Source organism: Macadamia integrifolia, chromosome 14, assembly GCF_013358625.1.
Source record: "Macadamia integrifolia cultivar HAES 741 chromosome 14, SCU_Mint_v3, whole genome shotgun sequence".
In the NCBI taxonomy this organism is placed as follows: domain Eukaryota; kingdom Viridiplantae; phylum Streptophyta; class Magnoliopsida; order Proteales; family Proteaceae; genus Macadamia; species Macadamia integrifolia.
Window position 1 is genome coordinate 13,894,465 of NC_056570.1, and position 17,324 is coordinate 13,911,788.

General features: G+C 37.2%; 1 protein-coding gene across 2 annotated transcripts; it reads right to left on the reverse strand.

Moving 5' to 3' along the window:
- Nucleotides 1-7,839: 7,839 nt before the first annotated feature.
- LOC122062046 (serine carboxypeptidase-like 45) lies at nt 7,840-10,714 on the reverse strand. 2 transcript variants are annotated; one of them, XM_042625679.1, is made up of 10 exons: nt 10,357-10,714; nt 10,153-10,254; nt 9,906-10,001; nt 9,642-9,734; nt 9,476-9,555; nt 9,194-9,376; nt 8,965-9,089; nt 8,733-8,825; nt 8,465-8,582; nt 7,840-8,131 (listed from the first exon to the last, which is right to left on the reverse strand). In XM_042625679.1, the coding sequence occupies exons 1-10, from the start codon at nt 10,613-10,615 to the stop codon at nt 7,970-7,972; spliced, it is 1,311 nt and encodes a 436-aa protein (XP_042481613.1). In that variant the 5' UTR covers nt 10,616-10,714; the 3' UTR covers nt 7,840-7,969. The 2 variants fall into 2 exon arrangements, with proteins under 2 accessions (XP_042481613.1, XP_042481615.1); XM_042625681.1 differs by having other exon boundaries at nt 8,760-8,825; nt 10,357-10,713.
- Between the last annotated feature and the right edge of the window lie 6,610 nt (nt 10,715-17,324).

Below are 17,324 nucleotides of genomic sequence, written 5' to 3' on the forward strand. Positions count from 1 at the left end.
GGTTCTTGGTCTTGTCCTTGATGATCAACTTGATCTTCAGAATCTTGGATTCCTTGATCGAAAAAAATATTGGTTCCTCTTGAGGGTCAACATCGTAGTCATTGTCAATGACAAGCAGGGTTTCTTTTATATCCTCATGCTGCGGTTCCTCTTCTAGTTTCTCTAGAAATTCTGCTTCACAACTCTCAGTTACCCCTTTTTCAGGGTGATGGAACCTATATCCTTTTGATCCTCTAGGATACCATATAAACTTGCTTCTGATTATTCTAGAATCTAACTTATTCTTATATGGCACTTGTATACATGGACTGCTAATCCTCACTTCCTTAGATTTTTTAAGTTTGGCTTCCTACCTGCCCTTAGTTCATAAGAATATTATTATGCAATAACATAAATTCATGAAAAAAACACTCCATAATGCTGGGCACTTCCGGAATCATAGTTCTATATGTCAACAACATGATCATGTAATACATAAAGCATACATTAAGTAATTCAAAATCCCAAGCACCTTCCATTGCATATTATCAATTTCAAATCTCATATTTTAAATGATTCCATACAAATGCACAAAAATAAATCTTTGAGCATACTATAAAAAATCCACAAGATTGGTACAAACATCCGATCAACAGGCTCATTAAGCATATATTTGTTCTGTCAAATTTTACGAGTAGTGTAAAAAAAATCAACACTTTCTTTTCACAGGTTTCTAAAAACAAATCCAACAAGATAGAAGTTGAAATCAAATTTTTGGTATGCACAAATATTTTTATACTTATTTATATTCTTTAAACTTATCATGAGTCTTTGAGACAAATAAAGTATAACAATATTGATTTACTTATTCAAAACCGTATCCATATGAGAGTAAACCTATCACAAATACATAATTCTTCAACTAAGAATAGTTGTAATGAAACAACAAAGATACGTACCATGAAAGAATTAATAAAAAATGACCACTAGGCTAGTAAAATAATAAATTATTATAATCAATTTTTCCATATAAGACAAGAAAAATTGAATATATATACGTACCACACTATTATAATATAAGATATAATATTATGTAAACAACAAACAATATAATAGTGATAAGTAATAAGTGAACCCATGTAAAGGTGCATATATAATATAATAAATAGGTATCGCTCATGATATTTTTAAACTAATCCACTCTCAAAGAGTATCAATATGCGCAATTAGAATACTTACCTGAGACGATACGGCATCAAAAACAAGTAAAGAGAGAGAAAAGGATGATGGGGAGGAGATCGGTTTCTTTTATCAAAAAAAAGGAAGATCGGATTCTGCCTTTAAGGGGGAGGCGATGTTGTCTCTAACCTTCAATGCTAAGCCAACGACGACAAACGATGGAGTAGCGTTTACAGTTTTGATGGATGAGCAAGCGGGGATCCCGTACATGCTAGTGCCACCGCCAACAGCAGCGAAGACGAAGAGACACTCTGGCTAAGAGATAGGGTTGTGTAGCTGTAACAAGGCTTGAATCAACCAAAATCGATGTCGTAGCAATTCTCTGAAGAGGGGTTTTATTTGCACAGGAACTACACTATCAGTCGCCATGGAAGGAGGAGTTCAGTCTAGATCCAGGTAAGGATCCATGTCGGGGAAGAAATAGTCTCCAGATTTCAAATCCTGAGCTTCGATGAGCTTATTTGGGTTAGGATTTGGTAACAGCCAAGAAGCGGCCTCGGTTTCTTCTCCGTCACCGTCCGCATCGTTGAGGTCATCGTCATCGCAATCATCACCGTTAGATTTGACGGGGACGAGGAGGTTAATTGCGTTGGACTTGACGACGACGGCGGAGGAGCCATTATTGGATGTGGTCTGAGAAGAATTAGTGGATTGCTTTTGAGCGTTATATGCAGACGGGGTGTCGTTGCTCTGCTCAGAGTCTGTGATGACCATTTTTTAAGGATGTGCTATGTAGAAACTCATGGCTAAGTAGCAATGAGTGAAGATCAATATAGGAAATTGGATCAGGTCGAGAGAGGAGGGTGGAAATGTTCTCCCTCAACTCTGTCCTCAAGCCACGAAAAATATAAATATTAAAATCATCTGGTTTCGAGAGGTTTTCCTGCAGCACTTAGTTCATCAGTAATAGACTTTGCTCGTTGGTGACTGACTCATCTGGTTTCTGAGTCAAGTCTTGAAGGGCAACATGAAGGGATAATATACGTGTTGTGGATGGAAAGGCAAAGGCATGAGACAGAGTGTCCCATATTTCTCGACTTGTGCTCTTGCCAATCACAAGAGGAAAGACTTCCTCAGAAAGGGATGCGATAAGTAAGCTCATGAGCATGGAGTCTCGTTGCTTCCATGTAGCAGCAGCGTTTGGTTCAACAGGGCAAGAAATAAAGCCATTAAGATAACCATAGGGATTCTGCCCATTGAGAAAAGGAATGAGCTGAGTCCACCAAAACAGAAAATTCCTGGATTTGAGCTTTAATGAAATAAAGTGGTGAGCATGATTAATGGAAGGGGAGGGAGAAAGAGTGATGGAGGGTGGCGGTTTTCTTCAGCCATGAGAGGAGAGGGGGATTGAGAGTGGGAAAGAAAGGTGAACCCAAGCCTTAGGATTTTTGGGAGGGGAGAGGAGAAGAGGCTCGTTGGAGTTTAATTATTTTTTGAATATTATTTTCCACTATGTGTTGACAAGAATCGTTGAGTTACATATATACATGAATGTAATATTGCCTTATCAATTACAATTGTGAGGAATAAGGAAACCTTCTATATGAGCAAGGATAGAATCCTTATGATAAAAAGGAAAGTGAGTCATAGGATGAGTCATCATATCTTGTACATAGATGGAAAGATATGATACAAATATGATACGGTTGAGATTCAGAAGCAAAAGAAAAACAAATACCAGGATTGAAGGATTCATATTCAAATGGTATTTTTTTTTTGGCAAAATACTAAATTCATTAAGCAAACTCAGTTATGGAATAATTCTTGCTGAGGAAAGACAAGTTTACAAGAAATAAAGGTGGGGTAGGCCACCATGTTCTAGAGAGGTGGAACTTGGCAGCCCCACCAGCAAGAAAATGTGCTTCCTTATTAGAGGATCTAGAAATAATGAAATTAAACACAACAGAATTAAAATCTAAAGCTAGAGCTAGAATATCATCCACAATGGAGCATGTCGCCCAATCTAGTGACAAGGACATCCCATTCAAGGCCCCAATTAGATCTTTGCAGTCTGAAAACATTGCAACCTTTAAGAAACCAACACTTTGGGCAAGCAATAAGGCGTTCTGGACTCCTTCAGCTTCAACAGCAACTGTTGATGCTAAAGATCCCCAACCAAACTTGCATTTTGCCACAATAAAATTTTTTCCTCTATAAAAAATAATAGCTCCTCTTCCTCCTTTCTTGGACTTCGAATTCCAGGATCCATCAGAAAACACCAACACAACGTCTGGTGCAAAAAAAGGAAGGCTAAAATTAGAAGTGCAATAGGGTGAAAAAGGGCTCCTATTGGACAAGTGAGGATTAAATAAGCATTGGGAACCCAGTCTACCTTCTTCCATTGTATGATGGAAACCTGAAATGATAGCAGTTAATCATGAATTTTCAAAATTAAACACTACCTTGTTCCTTGACTTCCAAATTTGCCAGAACAAAGAAGACCATTGGATGTGGCAGTCTCTTTGATCGGGACAATCTCTAAACTTTTCCAAAATGAAGCTTACCAGATCAATAAACTCAGTCTCATGAAAGGTAGAGGAATCCAGATAGAAAGGGGATACCTACTAGCCTGATGCCGCAAAGGAACACCTAAAAAGAGCATGGACCACAGTTTCTTCCTCCTCATTGCAAATAGGACAGATGGTTGAATGAGATATAGATCGGAGAAAAAACAATTTATTTATAGCCAAAGCATTAACACAACACCTCCATAGAAACATTTTTATTTTTGATTGAATATCCAATTTCCATAAACCCTTTCAAAACAATGAAGTATTAGACGAAGAAGAAGCAACTAATGATAATGCCAAATCATTATTTGAATTAATTGCTAAATGATATGCCGATTTATCTGAAAATTTACCTGATTTGAAAGGTCTCCAATACAATGAATCTTCTTTGGGAGTGATGGGTACGAGAGTTTGCAAGATAGGCTTTGCTCCCCTCAATGGAAAGGAAGAGTATATGAGAGGGGCATTCCATTATTTAGATGGAGAGTGAATAATGTCTGCAACTTTATTAATGGAATCATTGTTTGGGGGACATAGAATCCTTCCTCCAGGGAGAGATGGGATCCAAGGACCATGGATGGATGCAAATTTTCCATCACCAATGGCCTTCTGGAGACCGTCACACAAGAGGGACCTCCCTTTCAAGAGACTCCTCCAAGTCCAAGAACAACCATGCTTGGGTTTAGCATCCAAAAAAGAAGAGGAAGGAAAATATTTTCCCTTAAGAACTTTCACCCAGAGGGCCTCTTCATTAGATATAATTCTCCAACATTGCCAAGCCAAAAGGGCCAAATTAAAACTTTGAAAATCTCTAAAACCTAGGCCCCCATGGTTTTGCTTCTACAAAGCTTGTCCCATCTCAACCAAAAGACCCCTTTACCTTCTTTATCTTTCCACCAAAAATGTTGGAGACATCTATTCAATTTATTACAAATAGGTAAAGGGAGCAAGAACATAGACATGGGATAAAGGGGAATACTTGTGGCCACTGACTTCATAAGGACTTCTTTCCCTGCAGAGGAAAGCAAACTCTCATTCCATCCAGCAAGTTTACATTGGACCCTCTTGACAAGACTAGAAAATAAAGTTCTCTTAGTCCTCCCAAATTCTGTGGGGAGACCAAGATACTTCCCATGGATAGGCACAACCTTAAACCCCAGGATAGAAGAAATATCACGTTCCAACTCAGAAGACACATTTGGGCTAAATAGGACATTTGATTTAGCAACACTAAGCTCTTGCCCAGACACCAGACAAAAGTTATTCAAAAGGTTCATAATGATGTTACTCTCCCTAATACCAACCTTAGAGAAAAGTAAACAATCATCAGCAAATAATATATGAGAGACAACTGGGCCAAATCTACTGGTTTTAATACCACCGAGCTAATTTTGTAACTCATATTCAAATGGTATGAGTGAAGCTTTCTAGGCCAATGATCTTCCTTTTTTATTTGATGGAGATGTCCATCGCATGAGCTGTTACCTTTTGGGGTAAGATGGGAGTAGTAGTAGCAAAATCTATCTTTGTAAAAAGGGTATATCCGGTGCACGAGGCTCTCGCATATGCAATGTTGGGGGATAACTACTCAGTCTTATCCCGAGAATGTCAAGAAGATGTTTACAATTAAAAATTAAATCGTTCATTAGGCTCTCTTTGGTATCATTTTTCTTTTTTATTTTTGTCTATTTAACCAAAAGCATTAATGAAAATCATTTTTTATCAAAACATAAATATGGTTTGGTAATTACTAGACAAAAATGGTTTTTTGTGAGAAATTGATTTGGTATCCCTATATGTAAAATGAGTTTTTGAATAAATGAGTGAAGAGATTTTCCCCTTCACCCATCTTCCTCGTAACTCTCCTCCACTTTCTCTTTTGTAATTTGCTGCAACTTCTTTCCCTCTCATCCTCCCTCTCCCTTCTCCTCCCCTTCTTATTCACCCTTGTCATCTCTCTCTTTATTTTTTTCTTTCTCAAATGATTTCAGATCTGAAACCAGAAGTAGCCCCAAGGGCCTTGTTGCAACCTATTGAAGCCAACCCTCAAGGGCCAACACCCGTGATTGCTACGTGTGGTTGGTCACGGCTAGTGGGTAGCTGGTTAGTCCTCTTCTCTTCTACTTGCAGACCTGAATACCTGCAGAAAATATCCTTAAAAAAAAGGTTGCAAAAGATTGATGGAAGGAGAAGAAAAGAACGAAAGTGGGGATCAACTGCAACTGGACTATTGCCGACAATAACTTCCATTGTCGGAAGTGACGGATTTACAAGGATGATAACAAGTATGCTGGCGGTTGAGGGTAGGGATGGAACATAGAAGAGTTTCTACTTGTTTTTTTTTTTAAATAGACGAATTGACATTTTTACCTTGGATTTTGGGAGGTATAAACACTTGGTCATTAATGTTCAGTGCAAAAACAACTACAAATGGTTTTCAGTGAAAAACCATAAATGGCTTTTAAGTTCTTTTTTATTTTTGTGTTTTTTCAATATTTTTTTAAATAAAAATAGGCTTCATAAACAATACCAAACGCAGTCAAAAACGAATTTTGGGGCAAAAATAAAAAAGAAAAATGATACCAAAGAGGGCCTAAATGAGAGGCAACGAATGGAATCCTAATGAATAAATAGTTGTCACATGGACGTAGTTAGACAGTTATTGGTTGTTAGAGAAAAGATGTTAATGTGTGACGCTATCCATGGCAATCTCGATCTCTATGGACACAATACCATCTAGCCATCAGATCCAAAAGGTTTAGAGCAACAATTCATGAGAGGGCATGCATTTAACTTGAAATTTGTAAAATAAGGAAAGAAATTTTTTAATCACTCTTTTTCAAATGTTTAGTTTGGATCTCCATAAACGATTTTACGATATGGTTTAAACTTAGTTGGGCTATTTCCAGCTAACAATGATTTTTTCTCCCTCCCCTCCCCCTCCCCACCACGGCCAAAATAACATAAAATAAATAAATAAATAAAATAAAAAATTTCGACATTACCATCAACAGGGAAAACCAACCAACAGAAAAATACATTAAAAGTAAAAGACTCAAAATCAATGTCTGCTTTTTGCATCCACTAGCAAATCATCTTGCATATGAGGGGGCAAGATAGCAACTCCTCCAGTTAATAGTGGTTAGTGTGTCTATTTGAAGTAAAATCATAAATTTAATGGGAGGTTCCAAGTTCTCAACTCCTATGCTGAATATATATATATATATATATATTAATAGAGGTGTGGGTGTGGAGGGAAATACAATTTCCATGACAAAATTAGGTGCTATCACATACCTTTGTACCTACTAACTTCACAAGCTGGAGACAAGTGGACTCAGGGCAAAGTGTGAATAAAACCCTTGTTTGAATTGAAATTGACATATCAATGCAAGTTTCTCCAATCATCAAATTGTGCATAAAAAATTGGACAGTTTTTAATTGTTTAATCTTGAAATTCCAATTGAGCATACTAAAGGAGCTCCTAAGCGATTTGATATTTCAGAGAACGGGGTTAGTTTATAGAGATCTCCATACTTGTTACCCCATGAGGATTTGCCTCCTCAATGTCCAGATATATTACTTTCACCTACATCACTTGAAGCAGATATTGCATCTACAGCCTTACTTCTTAACTGAAATATATTATTGTTGGATATGTATGCCCATCAAACCCGGTTTATTAGTAAGACTGTTATTTTCATTTATGCAGGACATTTATTTATTGGGCTTGTAAGTTGTTTCATGGGTTTTCACCCAAAATTGTTCTCAGCTACGGATAAGACCGGACATCTTGTTCACGTGGTCGTTACATTGTATGTCACCAGGGAATTATTCTGGTACATAAATGTAAGTACACATACTGGGTGTGTAGATTGAGTTCCAACCAACAATTGTTGCTATTCTCTAAGATTCAGTCATGTAGACAAAATGAGGAGAGTGCCTCTTTACATGTAGTCATGTGTCCATGGTTTGATCTGTCAACTTTTGTATCTTCTCTGATCAAATTTCTTGTTTGTTTCAGTGGTTTAGAGACTCAAGATAAGGTTTACTACTTTAAGGTGTCAGTTTTTATGTTTAAATCAGAAACTTGTAATCCTGATCATATCTATATTGAAAGACTGATGGGAGAAACTACCATCATCAGCATCTCTTTTCAAAAACCTTATATTGAAGGTTAGAGGATAGGCTTCCCTCTGTCTATTAAATACAGCACCACTAGTTAGTTACATAAAATGAACTTATTCGATAGCTCGGAATTCTTCTGGTAGTGGTTTTCCTTTTAGAAATGCATTGAACAACACAAGTGATCTCTCTGGCTGTGAGAATGGAGCCTTGTGAGATGCTCCTCTAATGGTTGCAAAGGAGAGGATATTTCCATAAACTTGCATCCATCCGCCAACCTGAAAATACAGCTATCGAAGTTTTTTGAGGAATTGAATGAAAATCAAGACTAATCAGGCAAAGATCTTAACAGTAGTTTTCCAGTTTGAAAAGGGTGCCAAAATGCAAAATTTTCAATTAGAATTCTTTCCCTCGATCACTCATTGTCTACAATGCGAAATTATTAGTGATTGCTGTTTTAGCTCATAATAAGTTGATACTAGAGTTGTTCTTAGGTTTTGGCTTCATATTACTTTGAGAAACTCATTAAATAATACTGATTTTCCACAATCAATAATCACTTGTTAAATTTGATGACAGAAATTTTAAACTGCTTGAAGTAAATGACTAACCTGTTTCCCCTCAAACCAAGCTCTGTAAGTTGTAGTTGTGTTCAGTCCCAATTCATTTGCCAATCCATGGAGCAGTGTTCTTGTCCCGGTTAATGGGATAACAGAATCTTGATCTCCACTGCAATAGAGATCAAGATTGAATACAGAATCATTGTTAAAACTAAGTCATGAATTAAATCAATGGATTTATTTGTTAGAATAATAAAACTAATTAGTCAACTAAGTTGATCCTCACAGCATTCGCATCATAAACTTGGTTTAACTTTACCTGAAAACTAAGATCCGAATTCCGGACCTGATGAGTGAGCCGACGACTGGAATCATAGATTCCTCAAAGTTGAGCTTCTTATAGTGTAGATTACTAAAAAACAAAACTGGGTTTAGAGAATAATGACATGAAAAAATTTCTAAAGAAAAGCAGTGGATTGCAAAGAAAATTCCAGATCAAACTGCAGAATTACAAAATCTTTTTTTCTGAATCCTAGTCATGAGATACTTACTCACTGCAAGAAACCCAACTGGTGACTCCCAAAAGACGAGCGTGGAGAGCCTTCTGTACATCAACCCGGTTGAAATACTTTGTAGTTTCATCTTCAACACAGACATCTAGTTTCTCTGCAACTTGCTGAAGGATGAAAATACCATAGCCAAAGAGTCAAAAGTACAAAAACAGAACTAGTGAAATATAATTGGTTGATGAAAGGGGACAAGCTCATTGCCTAACTTTACCAGGTGTGTGAGAGCATTCGATTGAGATAAAATAGATGACAGGCAGACATCAATTGTGACATCATATTTGTCGATATACATACTAATTTCATTGTTGACTTGGTTCTCATCACTCCTGAGCAAACAGAAAAATTCAGCCTTCGAATTGAAGTCAGTAACGAAATCTAGAAGAGGATTTCCCAGCTGAAATGAAAAAAAAGAAAGAAAGGTTTTAAGCTGAGAAGTTTACATTTGAGATTGCTTTTGTGGAGGTTAGCCATATCTTTAGTTTATAATACTCACAAGTATTCCTTTCAGATTGAATAACTTTTCCTTCTTGTTGAACTGAAGGATGAGCTGTGCTAGTTGTGGAACATAATGACCTGATAACCAAAATTACACTAAAAATCTATCTTTAATATCCCTTTGTTCATTCAGATATAAATAAAGAGTTGGTAGCTAAGAGTACCAGCATAGCTTTCCCCTGTGACAAACAGGTCTCTACATTTGTATTCAGGGAACTTGACAAACCAACGCTGTAGGAAGATGAGATTGTCCCTAGCTTAAGAAGACAAAGGTATACAGACCAAAACAATTAAATACTCAGTAATGTTGTTAAGGATTACCATTCAGAGTATTCCAAAGAATTAAACACATAATATGGACATGAATATGTAATCTAGGGGGGGGGGGGGTGTGGGAAAATTTAGGATCTTTGGAAGATGAAGCATACCAGTAATCTCATCATCCACCCCCACATAGTTAGATGTGTTAATAGAATAAGAGAACCCAACTCCTACTGGTGCCTCCAAGTACAACATGTTTGCTTCTGCACAACACACAGAAGATTTAACTCTTTTGGGTCCTTGATCTGGCTGTGAAACTAGCTCTTCAAGATATCAAAAGTTACTGGAAGATGGGATTTTTTTTTTTTTTTGGGGGGGGGGGGGGAGGGGTGTGTGGTGGTGGGAATGGGATACCTTTGTTCCAGCTATATTCATTTCTGACCAATCTGTCTCCACTTGTTCTAAAAGGTCCATGCTCAGAGAAGGCTCCTACTCCAACAGAAGAGCAACCCGGCCCTATGAAAAACAAATTGAAACACCAAAAGACAATCTTTAAATGATATGTCAAAATCAAAAACTGCTGCAAATTTGAACTTGAAGGAAGAAGATTCAAAATACCTCCATTTAACCAGAGAACAAAGGGCTTTGAAGCTGGGTCTGTTTCTGCCTCAACAAAGTAATAGAAAAGAGCTCTCTCTTGCTTTTCATCCACTGTGATGTATCCCGAAAAGTGTTGGAAACTGACCTCTGGTTGCCCAGGTAATTTGTCGATTCTATCAGAATCTGAGAGAGAAGTCTCCACAATCTTGGCTGATAAGCATGTTTGAAGGATACAAACAGTTACTGCCGCCACAGCCTTCCATGGAAGAAAATCCATGGTTTCAGGAGAGAGAGAGAGAGAGAGTTCTGGTTTATTGACGCTATTTTTATACTTTAAAAACTCTACTTTTCCTTCTCCCTCCTGACTTTTTCCATATGGTCTGGAAGTGGGGGAGAGACATTGGTGGGCTCTCTACATCATCACGATAGCATTGTGCGCAGAACTTCGCTCTTTTTATTTATTTATTTATTTTTTATTTTTTTTAAACGAGATGTCAGTGACAAGTCCATTACCTTGTGCCCAATAAATATTAAGAGACTATTAATTAGGGAAAATGAAAGGAACGCTAAGCAGGTTACAATAGAATTAGGAATGAGCAAGCATTGGTTGTTGGATTAGCTAGGGAAAATGTACACCATTGATTTTTTATACTATATAAGTATGTATAATCGGAATACCTGACATATGACCTGTGAAAATACACTTGTAGGTGCTGACAAAAAGCTCTCTCCCTCTCTCTCTCTCTCTCTCTCTCTCACACACACACACACACACACAACAACAGTGTTTTTTCGGTGACGTTTCTCTTTGTTATTCCTTTGTTACGATTCGAGAATGTAGACTCGAGACTCAGCCAAACAAGGCCGGAGAGACCTCTAAGACACGCAACTTCGTCACTGTCTCCCTCACTAAACCCTTCTCTCTTTTTTCCTTTTTTCTATATATCATTCTTTTCTCTCTCAACAACGTTTCTTTTTCTTTTCCGGTGACGTTTCTCTTGGTTTCTCACTCTCTCTTTCGCCGTCGTCGTCGTCGACGAAATTGCAGCAGTGCACCTATTGCGATTTCAGATGAATCTATTTATTTGCAAGGTTATCTAATTTTTTGTAACTTGTTCCCAATTTCCTATGGGAGATCAAGAAGATCACAATCTTGGAACTGCAGTATTGAGCATGAAGAGGATGTGATCCCTAATTAGTTAAAATAAGGGGATCAAGAAGAGACCCATTTCACTAAGAAAAAGAAAAAAGAGGAAGAGAGACCCATCAACTTCACTCCACCGCATCCCACCGCTTGCTTCCTACCCTCCCAGCAATCCCTAGAGAGAGAGACTATAACGGTGAAAGAGGGGTTTCAGTCACAGGAACACAAGCTTGGTATAACAGGGTGGCGGATGCAGGGGGTGTGTTGGGGTTGCAGAGGTATTACATTGGAGAAGAAGAAGAATGGGGAGGAAGAAACAGCTAGAAGAGAATACCTGAACATCAATGTCTAACTGACATCACACTTCCCAAAAATATCGTATCTGGTTCAGTTCTATACTGTTGCCAGTCTCTATGAATTTTAGCATTATAATAAAAATTTAAATCTGACAGTTTATATCCATTTCCAGCTAATCCAATGACCACTGCTTGCTAGCTTTCCTAATTTTATTGTAACCTAACCCACTCCTATTAATTAATTAAGAAGTTCCTACCGAAAAAAAAAAGAAAAAGAAAAAGAAAAAAAAAAGGTACCATTTATGTAGCTATTGTTTTCCAAATTTCTGGGATGTTTTTAGTATGAACACTTCCTAAGTTTTATGATTTTTTTCTTTTGATGAAAAATCCATCAAATGTTATAGGATGACCTTAATAGGGTCTTAATTTTTTTGGTAGGAGCATCTTGCCTTATAAAAACTACATTGGTAATATCTGCCACCCGTTATAGAAGACAAGTAATTGGAAATTAAAATCAGGAGAAATTTACATAGCCCTAGACTTTGGTCCAATGACTGCCCCTCTTCCTTGTTTTGAACAATTACATCCACTCCTTAACGGCTAAATTTGTTAGTGAGGTATTAGTTTTGAAGTGAAAAATATTATTTTATCCCTATTATATCTTGTACAAAAAATATTCAAAATCTAAATACCATTTTTATCCTATTACATATTCAAAACTAAAATCCCCAAAATAAATGGTTGTTAAAAATTGGAGCCAATACTTTGCCTGACAAAGGTGAAGAAGGTAGAACTTTTCGACAGAAGTAAAGAAGAGATAACTTAAGCATCAATTAGAATATCTGAATAAAAAACTCTAGCTGGGGTTTATTAGTGGGTTATCTACAAAATCGAGACTACAATAACGTAATATAGAGATCAATCTGGGGAAATTCAAAAACCCTAGCACACAAAGAAGTGGATTTTTATAAAACTTAGAATCCAAATTGATGGCACTGAAGGTAAGATTCATTGGGGAAAGTTACCTTCACATTGCAAATATCACAGATTAGAGATATTAATCATCACAGTTTGGCAGAGATTATAGTTTTGTGTATGTAGGTCATCGGAGAAGAAAAAAGAGATGAAATATGAGTTTTGCAACTCAGATCGTGGATTGGAGAGATTAGGGCAGCATTTCCAAGTTGGGAATCGGTTTCACAATTCAAATATCGCAGATTGGAATTAAGTCAGCATAGTATCATAGTTCGCTGGAGATGACAACTTCATGCAAGTAAGTCATTAGAGAAGAAGAGGAGAGATGACATTAGTTGGAACTTTGGAAGGTTGAGGATATAACTTTGTGTTATATAGAAAAGGTAAAAGGATCAAAATGTATTAAGAAAAGGTAATATGGCCATTAATGAAATTATTGCATAACTTTACGGTTTAGATTTGAAACCTCATTAACATCGTTAACTATCAGGGGGCAGATGTAATTGTTTAAAACACAAGGGAGGGTTGTAATTCAACCAATGCCCAAAAGGAGAGATGACATTTTTTTTTTCGATGAATATTTAATTTTTTTGGATGAATGAGGAGAGATGACATTAGTTGTACTCCACAGGAAAATTATAGTTATGTTTGATATGTATTCTCAAAATAGATTTTGGATTCTAGAGTGTATTATGAGTTCAATTGTTTGTGAATTTCTTGCTTAAGAAGGTTTCTAGACCTAAAAACTATTTCAAGAATGCATACCAAGCAGAACCCAAAATCACCTCCTATATTTGTATACAATTTAGCTAGCTTGTCAATGTGAAGACTATATAAATCACTATACAATGTTAGAAAACCAGTTTTCGACTTGGCTGAATAGCCCGAGTTGAGTATGAAGTTTAAAAAACTTGAGCAAAAATCATGTAGACTTGGACAAAGTAAAATAACAAGTCTCGATCATGAATCATCCGGGTCAAATAAGAGTAGGTCTTTTTACTCAAGTCACTATAAAACGGGTCTAGTCATTTCCTAAAATATTATCAAACCAGTTCACTACTTTAGTAATTCACTTAAATTATTTAATGAATACGTTTAAATTGGTAGAAGCTCCAAATTCAATGATATGGGCTATTCCCCTCTTTTTTCAATTTTTTTCATATTCTTATCTTTTTTATTCATTTATTAATGTCTACATATCTATTGTATTTGAAAAAGAAAAAAACATGATTAGCCCTAAAAAGGTTTGACTAGGCCAAGTCTCAAAGTTTCAGGTTTTTATGAAAGGCAAGTCAGGTCAGAAAACTTGGTTTTCCAACTATTGTGGTAAGAAATCACCCTAGGCTTCCCATTTGTCTCACATAGGAGAAAAAACAGAAAACAAACACAAGAGAGTGAGCACTAAGCTACTCCAACGGGGAACTCTCAGATGCCTAAGTTAGATTTCTTTGCAAACAGTAATTCCAAGAAGAATGAAAATTTTTTGATCCCTATGAAGGTGGGTTTACCTAGTTATTTATAGTTGTTGTGAAGCGATCATGGAGAATTCCATGTTGGTAAGCATCCTAGAGTTGGTAAGAGCCCAAGCATGGTAGGAGTCCAAGTGTAGCAAGGGTTATATTTGGAGTGTGCATAGATAGCAGGTATCCCGATTGGTGAGGGATTCTCCTTCCTTTTAGGGATGATTAGGAAGACTCGAACTTCTTTGTAGTAATTGGATTTGTAAACATATCTGCAGGATTGAGATCTGTATGAATTTTTCTCAAGTGAATACTGCCTTCTGACATAAACTCCCTGATCTTATGAAATCTCACATCAATATGCTTTGTCCTTGCATGAAACACCTGATTCTTTGCAAGATGTATGGCACTCTGACTGTCACAATGTAACACTATAACTCCTTACTCCAACCCTAACTCACGAACCAGTCCAGCTAACCAGACTCCTTCCTTGGTAGCCTCAACTGCTACCATGTACTCTGCCTCTGTAGTGGACAATGCAATTGTAGACTGAAGCATCGCCCTCCATGATATAGGTCCACCAGCCAATGTAAACACATACCCTGTAGTAGACCTCCTCTTGTCTAAATCATCAGCATAGTCAGAATCAACATGACCTGTTAATTCTGTAGAACTTCCCTTGCCACTGAACATAACACCTATATCTTTAGTCTTACTCAAATATCTAAAGATCCACTTAATTGCATTCCAATGCTCCTTCCCTGGATTACTCATGCATTTGCTAACAACACTGACTGCATGAGACAAATCCGGCCTGCTATAAACCATAGCATACATGAGACTCCCAATTGTGCTAGCATAAGGGACTTGAGACATCTGCTCCACCTCCTCATGTGTTGTAGGGCATTCCCTTTCAGATAACCTGAAGTGGCCAGCTAACGGAGTGCTAACCGGCTTAGCATTTTCCATATTGAAATGCTCTAGCACCTTTTCAATATACCTCTTCCGAGTTACCCGAAGTTTACTTGCATTTCTCTCTCTAAGGATTTCCATGCCAAGGATCTTCTTAGCGGCACCAAGATCCTTCATCTCAAATTTAACACTCAACAAAGACTTTAAAAAGACTATATCATGTTTGTTCTTTGTAGCAATGCGTATGTCATCAACATAAAGCATCAAAAAAATAATGAAATTATCACTTGACACTTTATAATAAACACAACTATCATATTCACTTCTTATGTAGCCAATCTTCATCATGTGGGAATCAAAGCGCTTGTACCACTGCCTAGGAGATTGCTTAAGGCCATAAAGCGACCTCTTAAGCAGACAAACATGGTCTTCCTTTCCCTGCACCTTTAAACCTTCAGGCTGCTCCATGTAAATCTATTCCTCCAAGTCACCATGAAGAAATGCAGTTTTCACATCAAGTTGTTCAAGCTCTAAATCATACATGGCCACCAAAGCAAGTAGCACCCTGATCGAAGTGTGTTTCACCACTGGAGAGAATATTTTATTGTAGTCTATCTCCTCCTTCTGTGCATAGCCCTTGGCTACAAGTCTGACCTTATACCTTTCACGCTCCCTCTCAGATGTTGCCTCTTTCTTACGAAAGATCCATTTACACCCAATGATTTTTCTTCCCTTGGGTTTTTTCACAATCTCCCAGGTCTTGTTCTTCTATAGAGATTCCATTTCCTTCATCATGTTGTCATCCATTTATCATGCTGTGTATCACTCAAAGCATCATGATAGGAAGATGGATCAACTGTACCTACAGTGAGGGCATAGGCAACCATGTCCTCAAACCCCTATCTCATAGGTGCTTTGTGAGTACGCTTCCCTTTACCCTTTGCCACAGTATAGGGAACTTCTATTGCTTCCTGTTGTCCTGGTAAGTCACTTGATGACTTATTCTCTCTTGTTGTTTCTAACTCAACTAACTCCACCTGCATAGTAGAACCCTTTTTATTTTCGTCAATTGCTTGTGAATTGTAATTTGACTTCACTATATGAGACTCATCAAACACAACGTCTCTGCTAACCATAACTTTCTGTGAACTTAGATCTCACAACTTGAATCCCTTTACACCTTTCTTAAAACCAAGAAAGATACACTGCTTAGACTTTGAGTCTAATTTGGAATGCTGCTCACTCTCAACATGTGCATAGGCTGGACAATCAAATATTTTTATAATAGAATAATCTACTGATTTTTTTGTCCATACCTCTTCAAGAATTTTACAATCAATCGCCTTTAATAGAGACCTATTGATGAGGAAAATATGCCATGTTCACTGCTTCTGCTTAAAATCTCTTGCTCAACCCTGCATTCAGCCTCATACTCTGAGCTCTTTCTAGAAGTGTTATGTTCATGCTTTCAACTACACCATTTTACTGTGGTGTCTTTGGAACCGTGAAGTGACGTGTAATCCCTTCAGCTTTGTACAATTCTAGAAACGGCTTGTATGTGTACTCTCCTCCATTATCTGTTCTCAAGTATTTAATTTTCTTTCTTGTCTTCCTTTCTACCTCAGCCTTCCATTCCTTAAATTTAGTGAATACCTCACTTTTATGCTTCATGAAGTAGATCCAGACTTTCCTTTAGTAATTATCAACAAAGGTCATGAAGTATTCTACCCCACCTTTAGATTTTGTTGTTGAAGGACCCCAAACATCGCTGTGCACATAATCAAGCACCCCTTTACTCTTATGTTTTGTAGTTTTGAAACAAACCTTGCACTGTTTCCCGAACACACAATACTTGCATAAGTTCAGTTTACAAGTTTTTTCTTCTTTCAACATTTTCCTTTTATGAAGCTCCATCAATCCTCTTTCTCCCATATACCCTAACCGCATATGCCATAGACAGGTATCATCTATATCAAATACTACATCTGTAGTCACAGATGCTCCACCTATAATTGTGCTCCCTATGAGTCTGTATAGGTTTTCTGCTCGCTATCCCTTCATGACAACCATTACACCCTTAATAACTTTGAGAACTCCACATTTTGCTTTGTACTTGCAGCCATTTGAGTCAAGTGCCCCCAAAGATATTAAGTTTTTCCTTAATTCTGGTACATGTCTCATATCTGCTAAGGTTCTTAC

What these genes read in the sequence shown, in the direction of transcription:
- LOC122062046 (XM_042625679.1), bottom strand. Translation starts at nt 10,615, where the DNA reads ATGGATTTTCTTCCATGGAAGGCTGTGGCGGCAGTAACTGTTTGTATC. An exon ending in CACAGGGGAAAGCTATGCTG is followed by an intron (nt 9,556 to 9,641) that starts GTACTCTTAGCT and finishes TTTGGTTATCAG; the next exon opens with GTCATTATGTTCCACAACTA. An exon ending in AGTTGGGTTTCTTGCAGTGA is followed by an intron (nt 8,826 to 8,964) that starts GTAAGTATCTCA and finishes TTTGTTTTTTAG; the next exon opens with TAATCTACACTATAAGAAGC.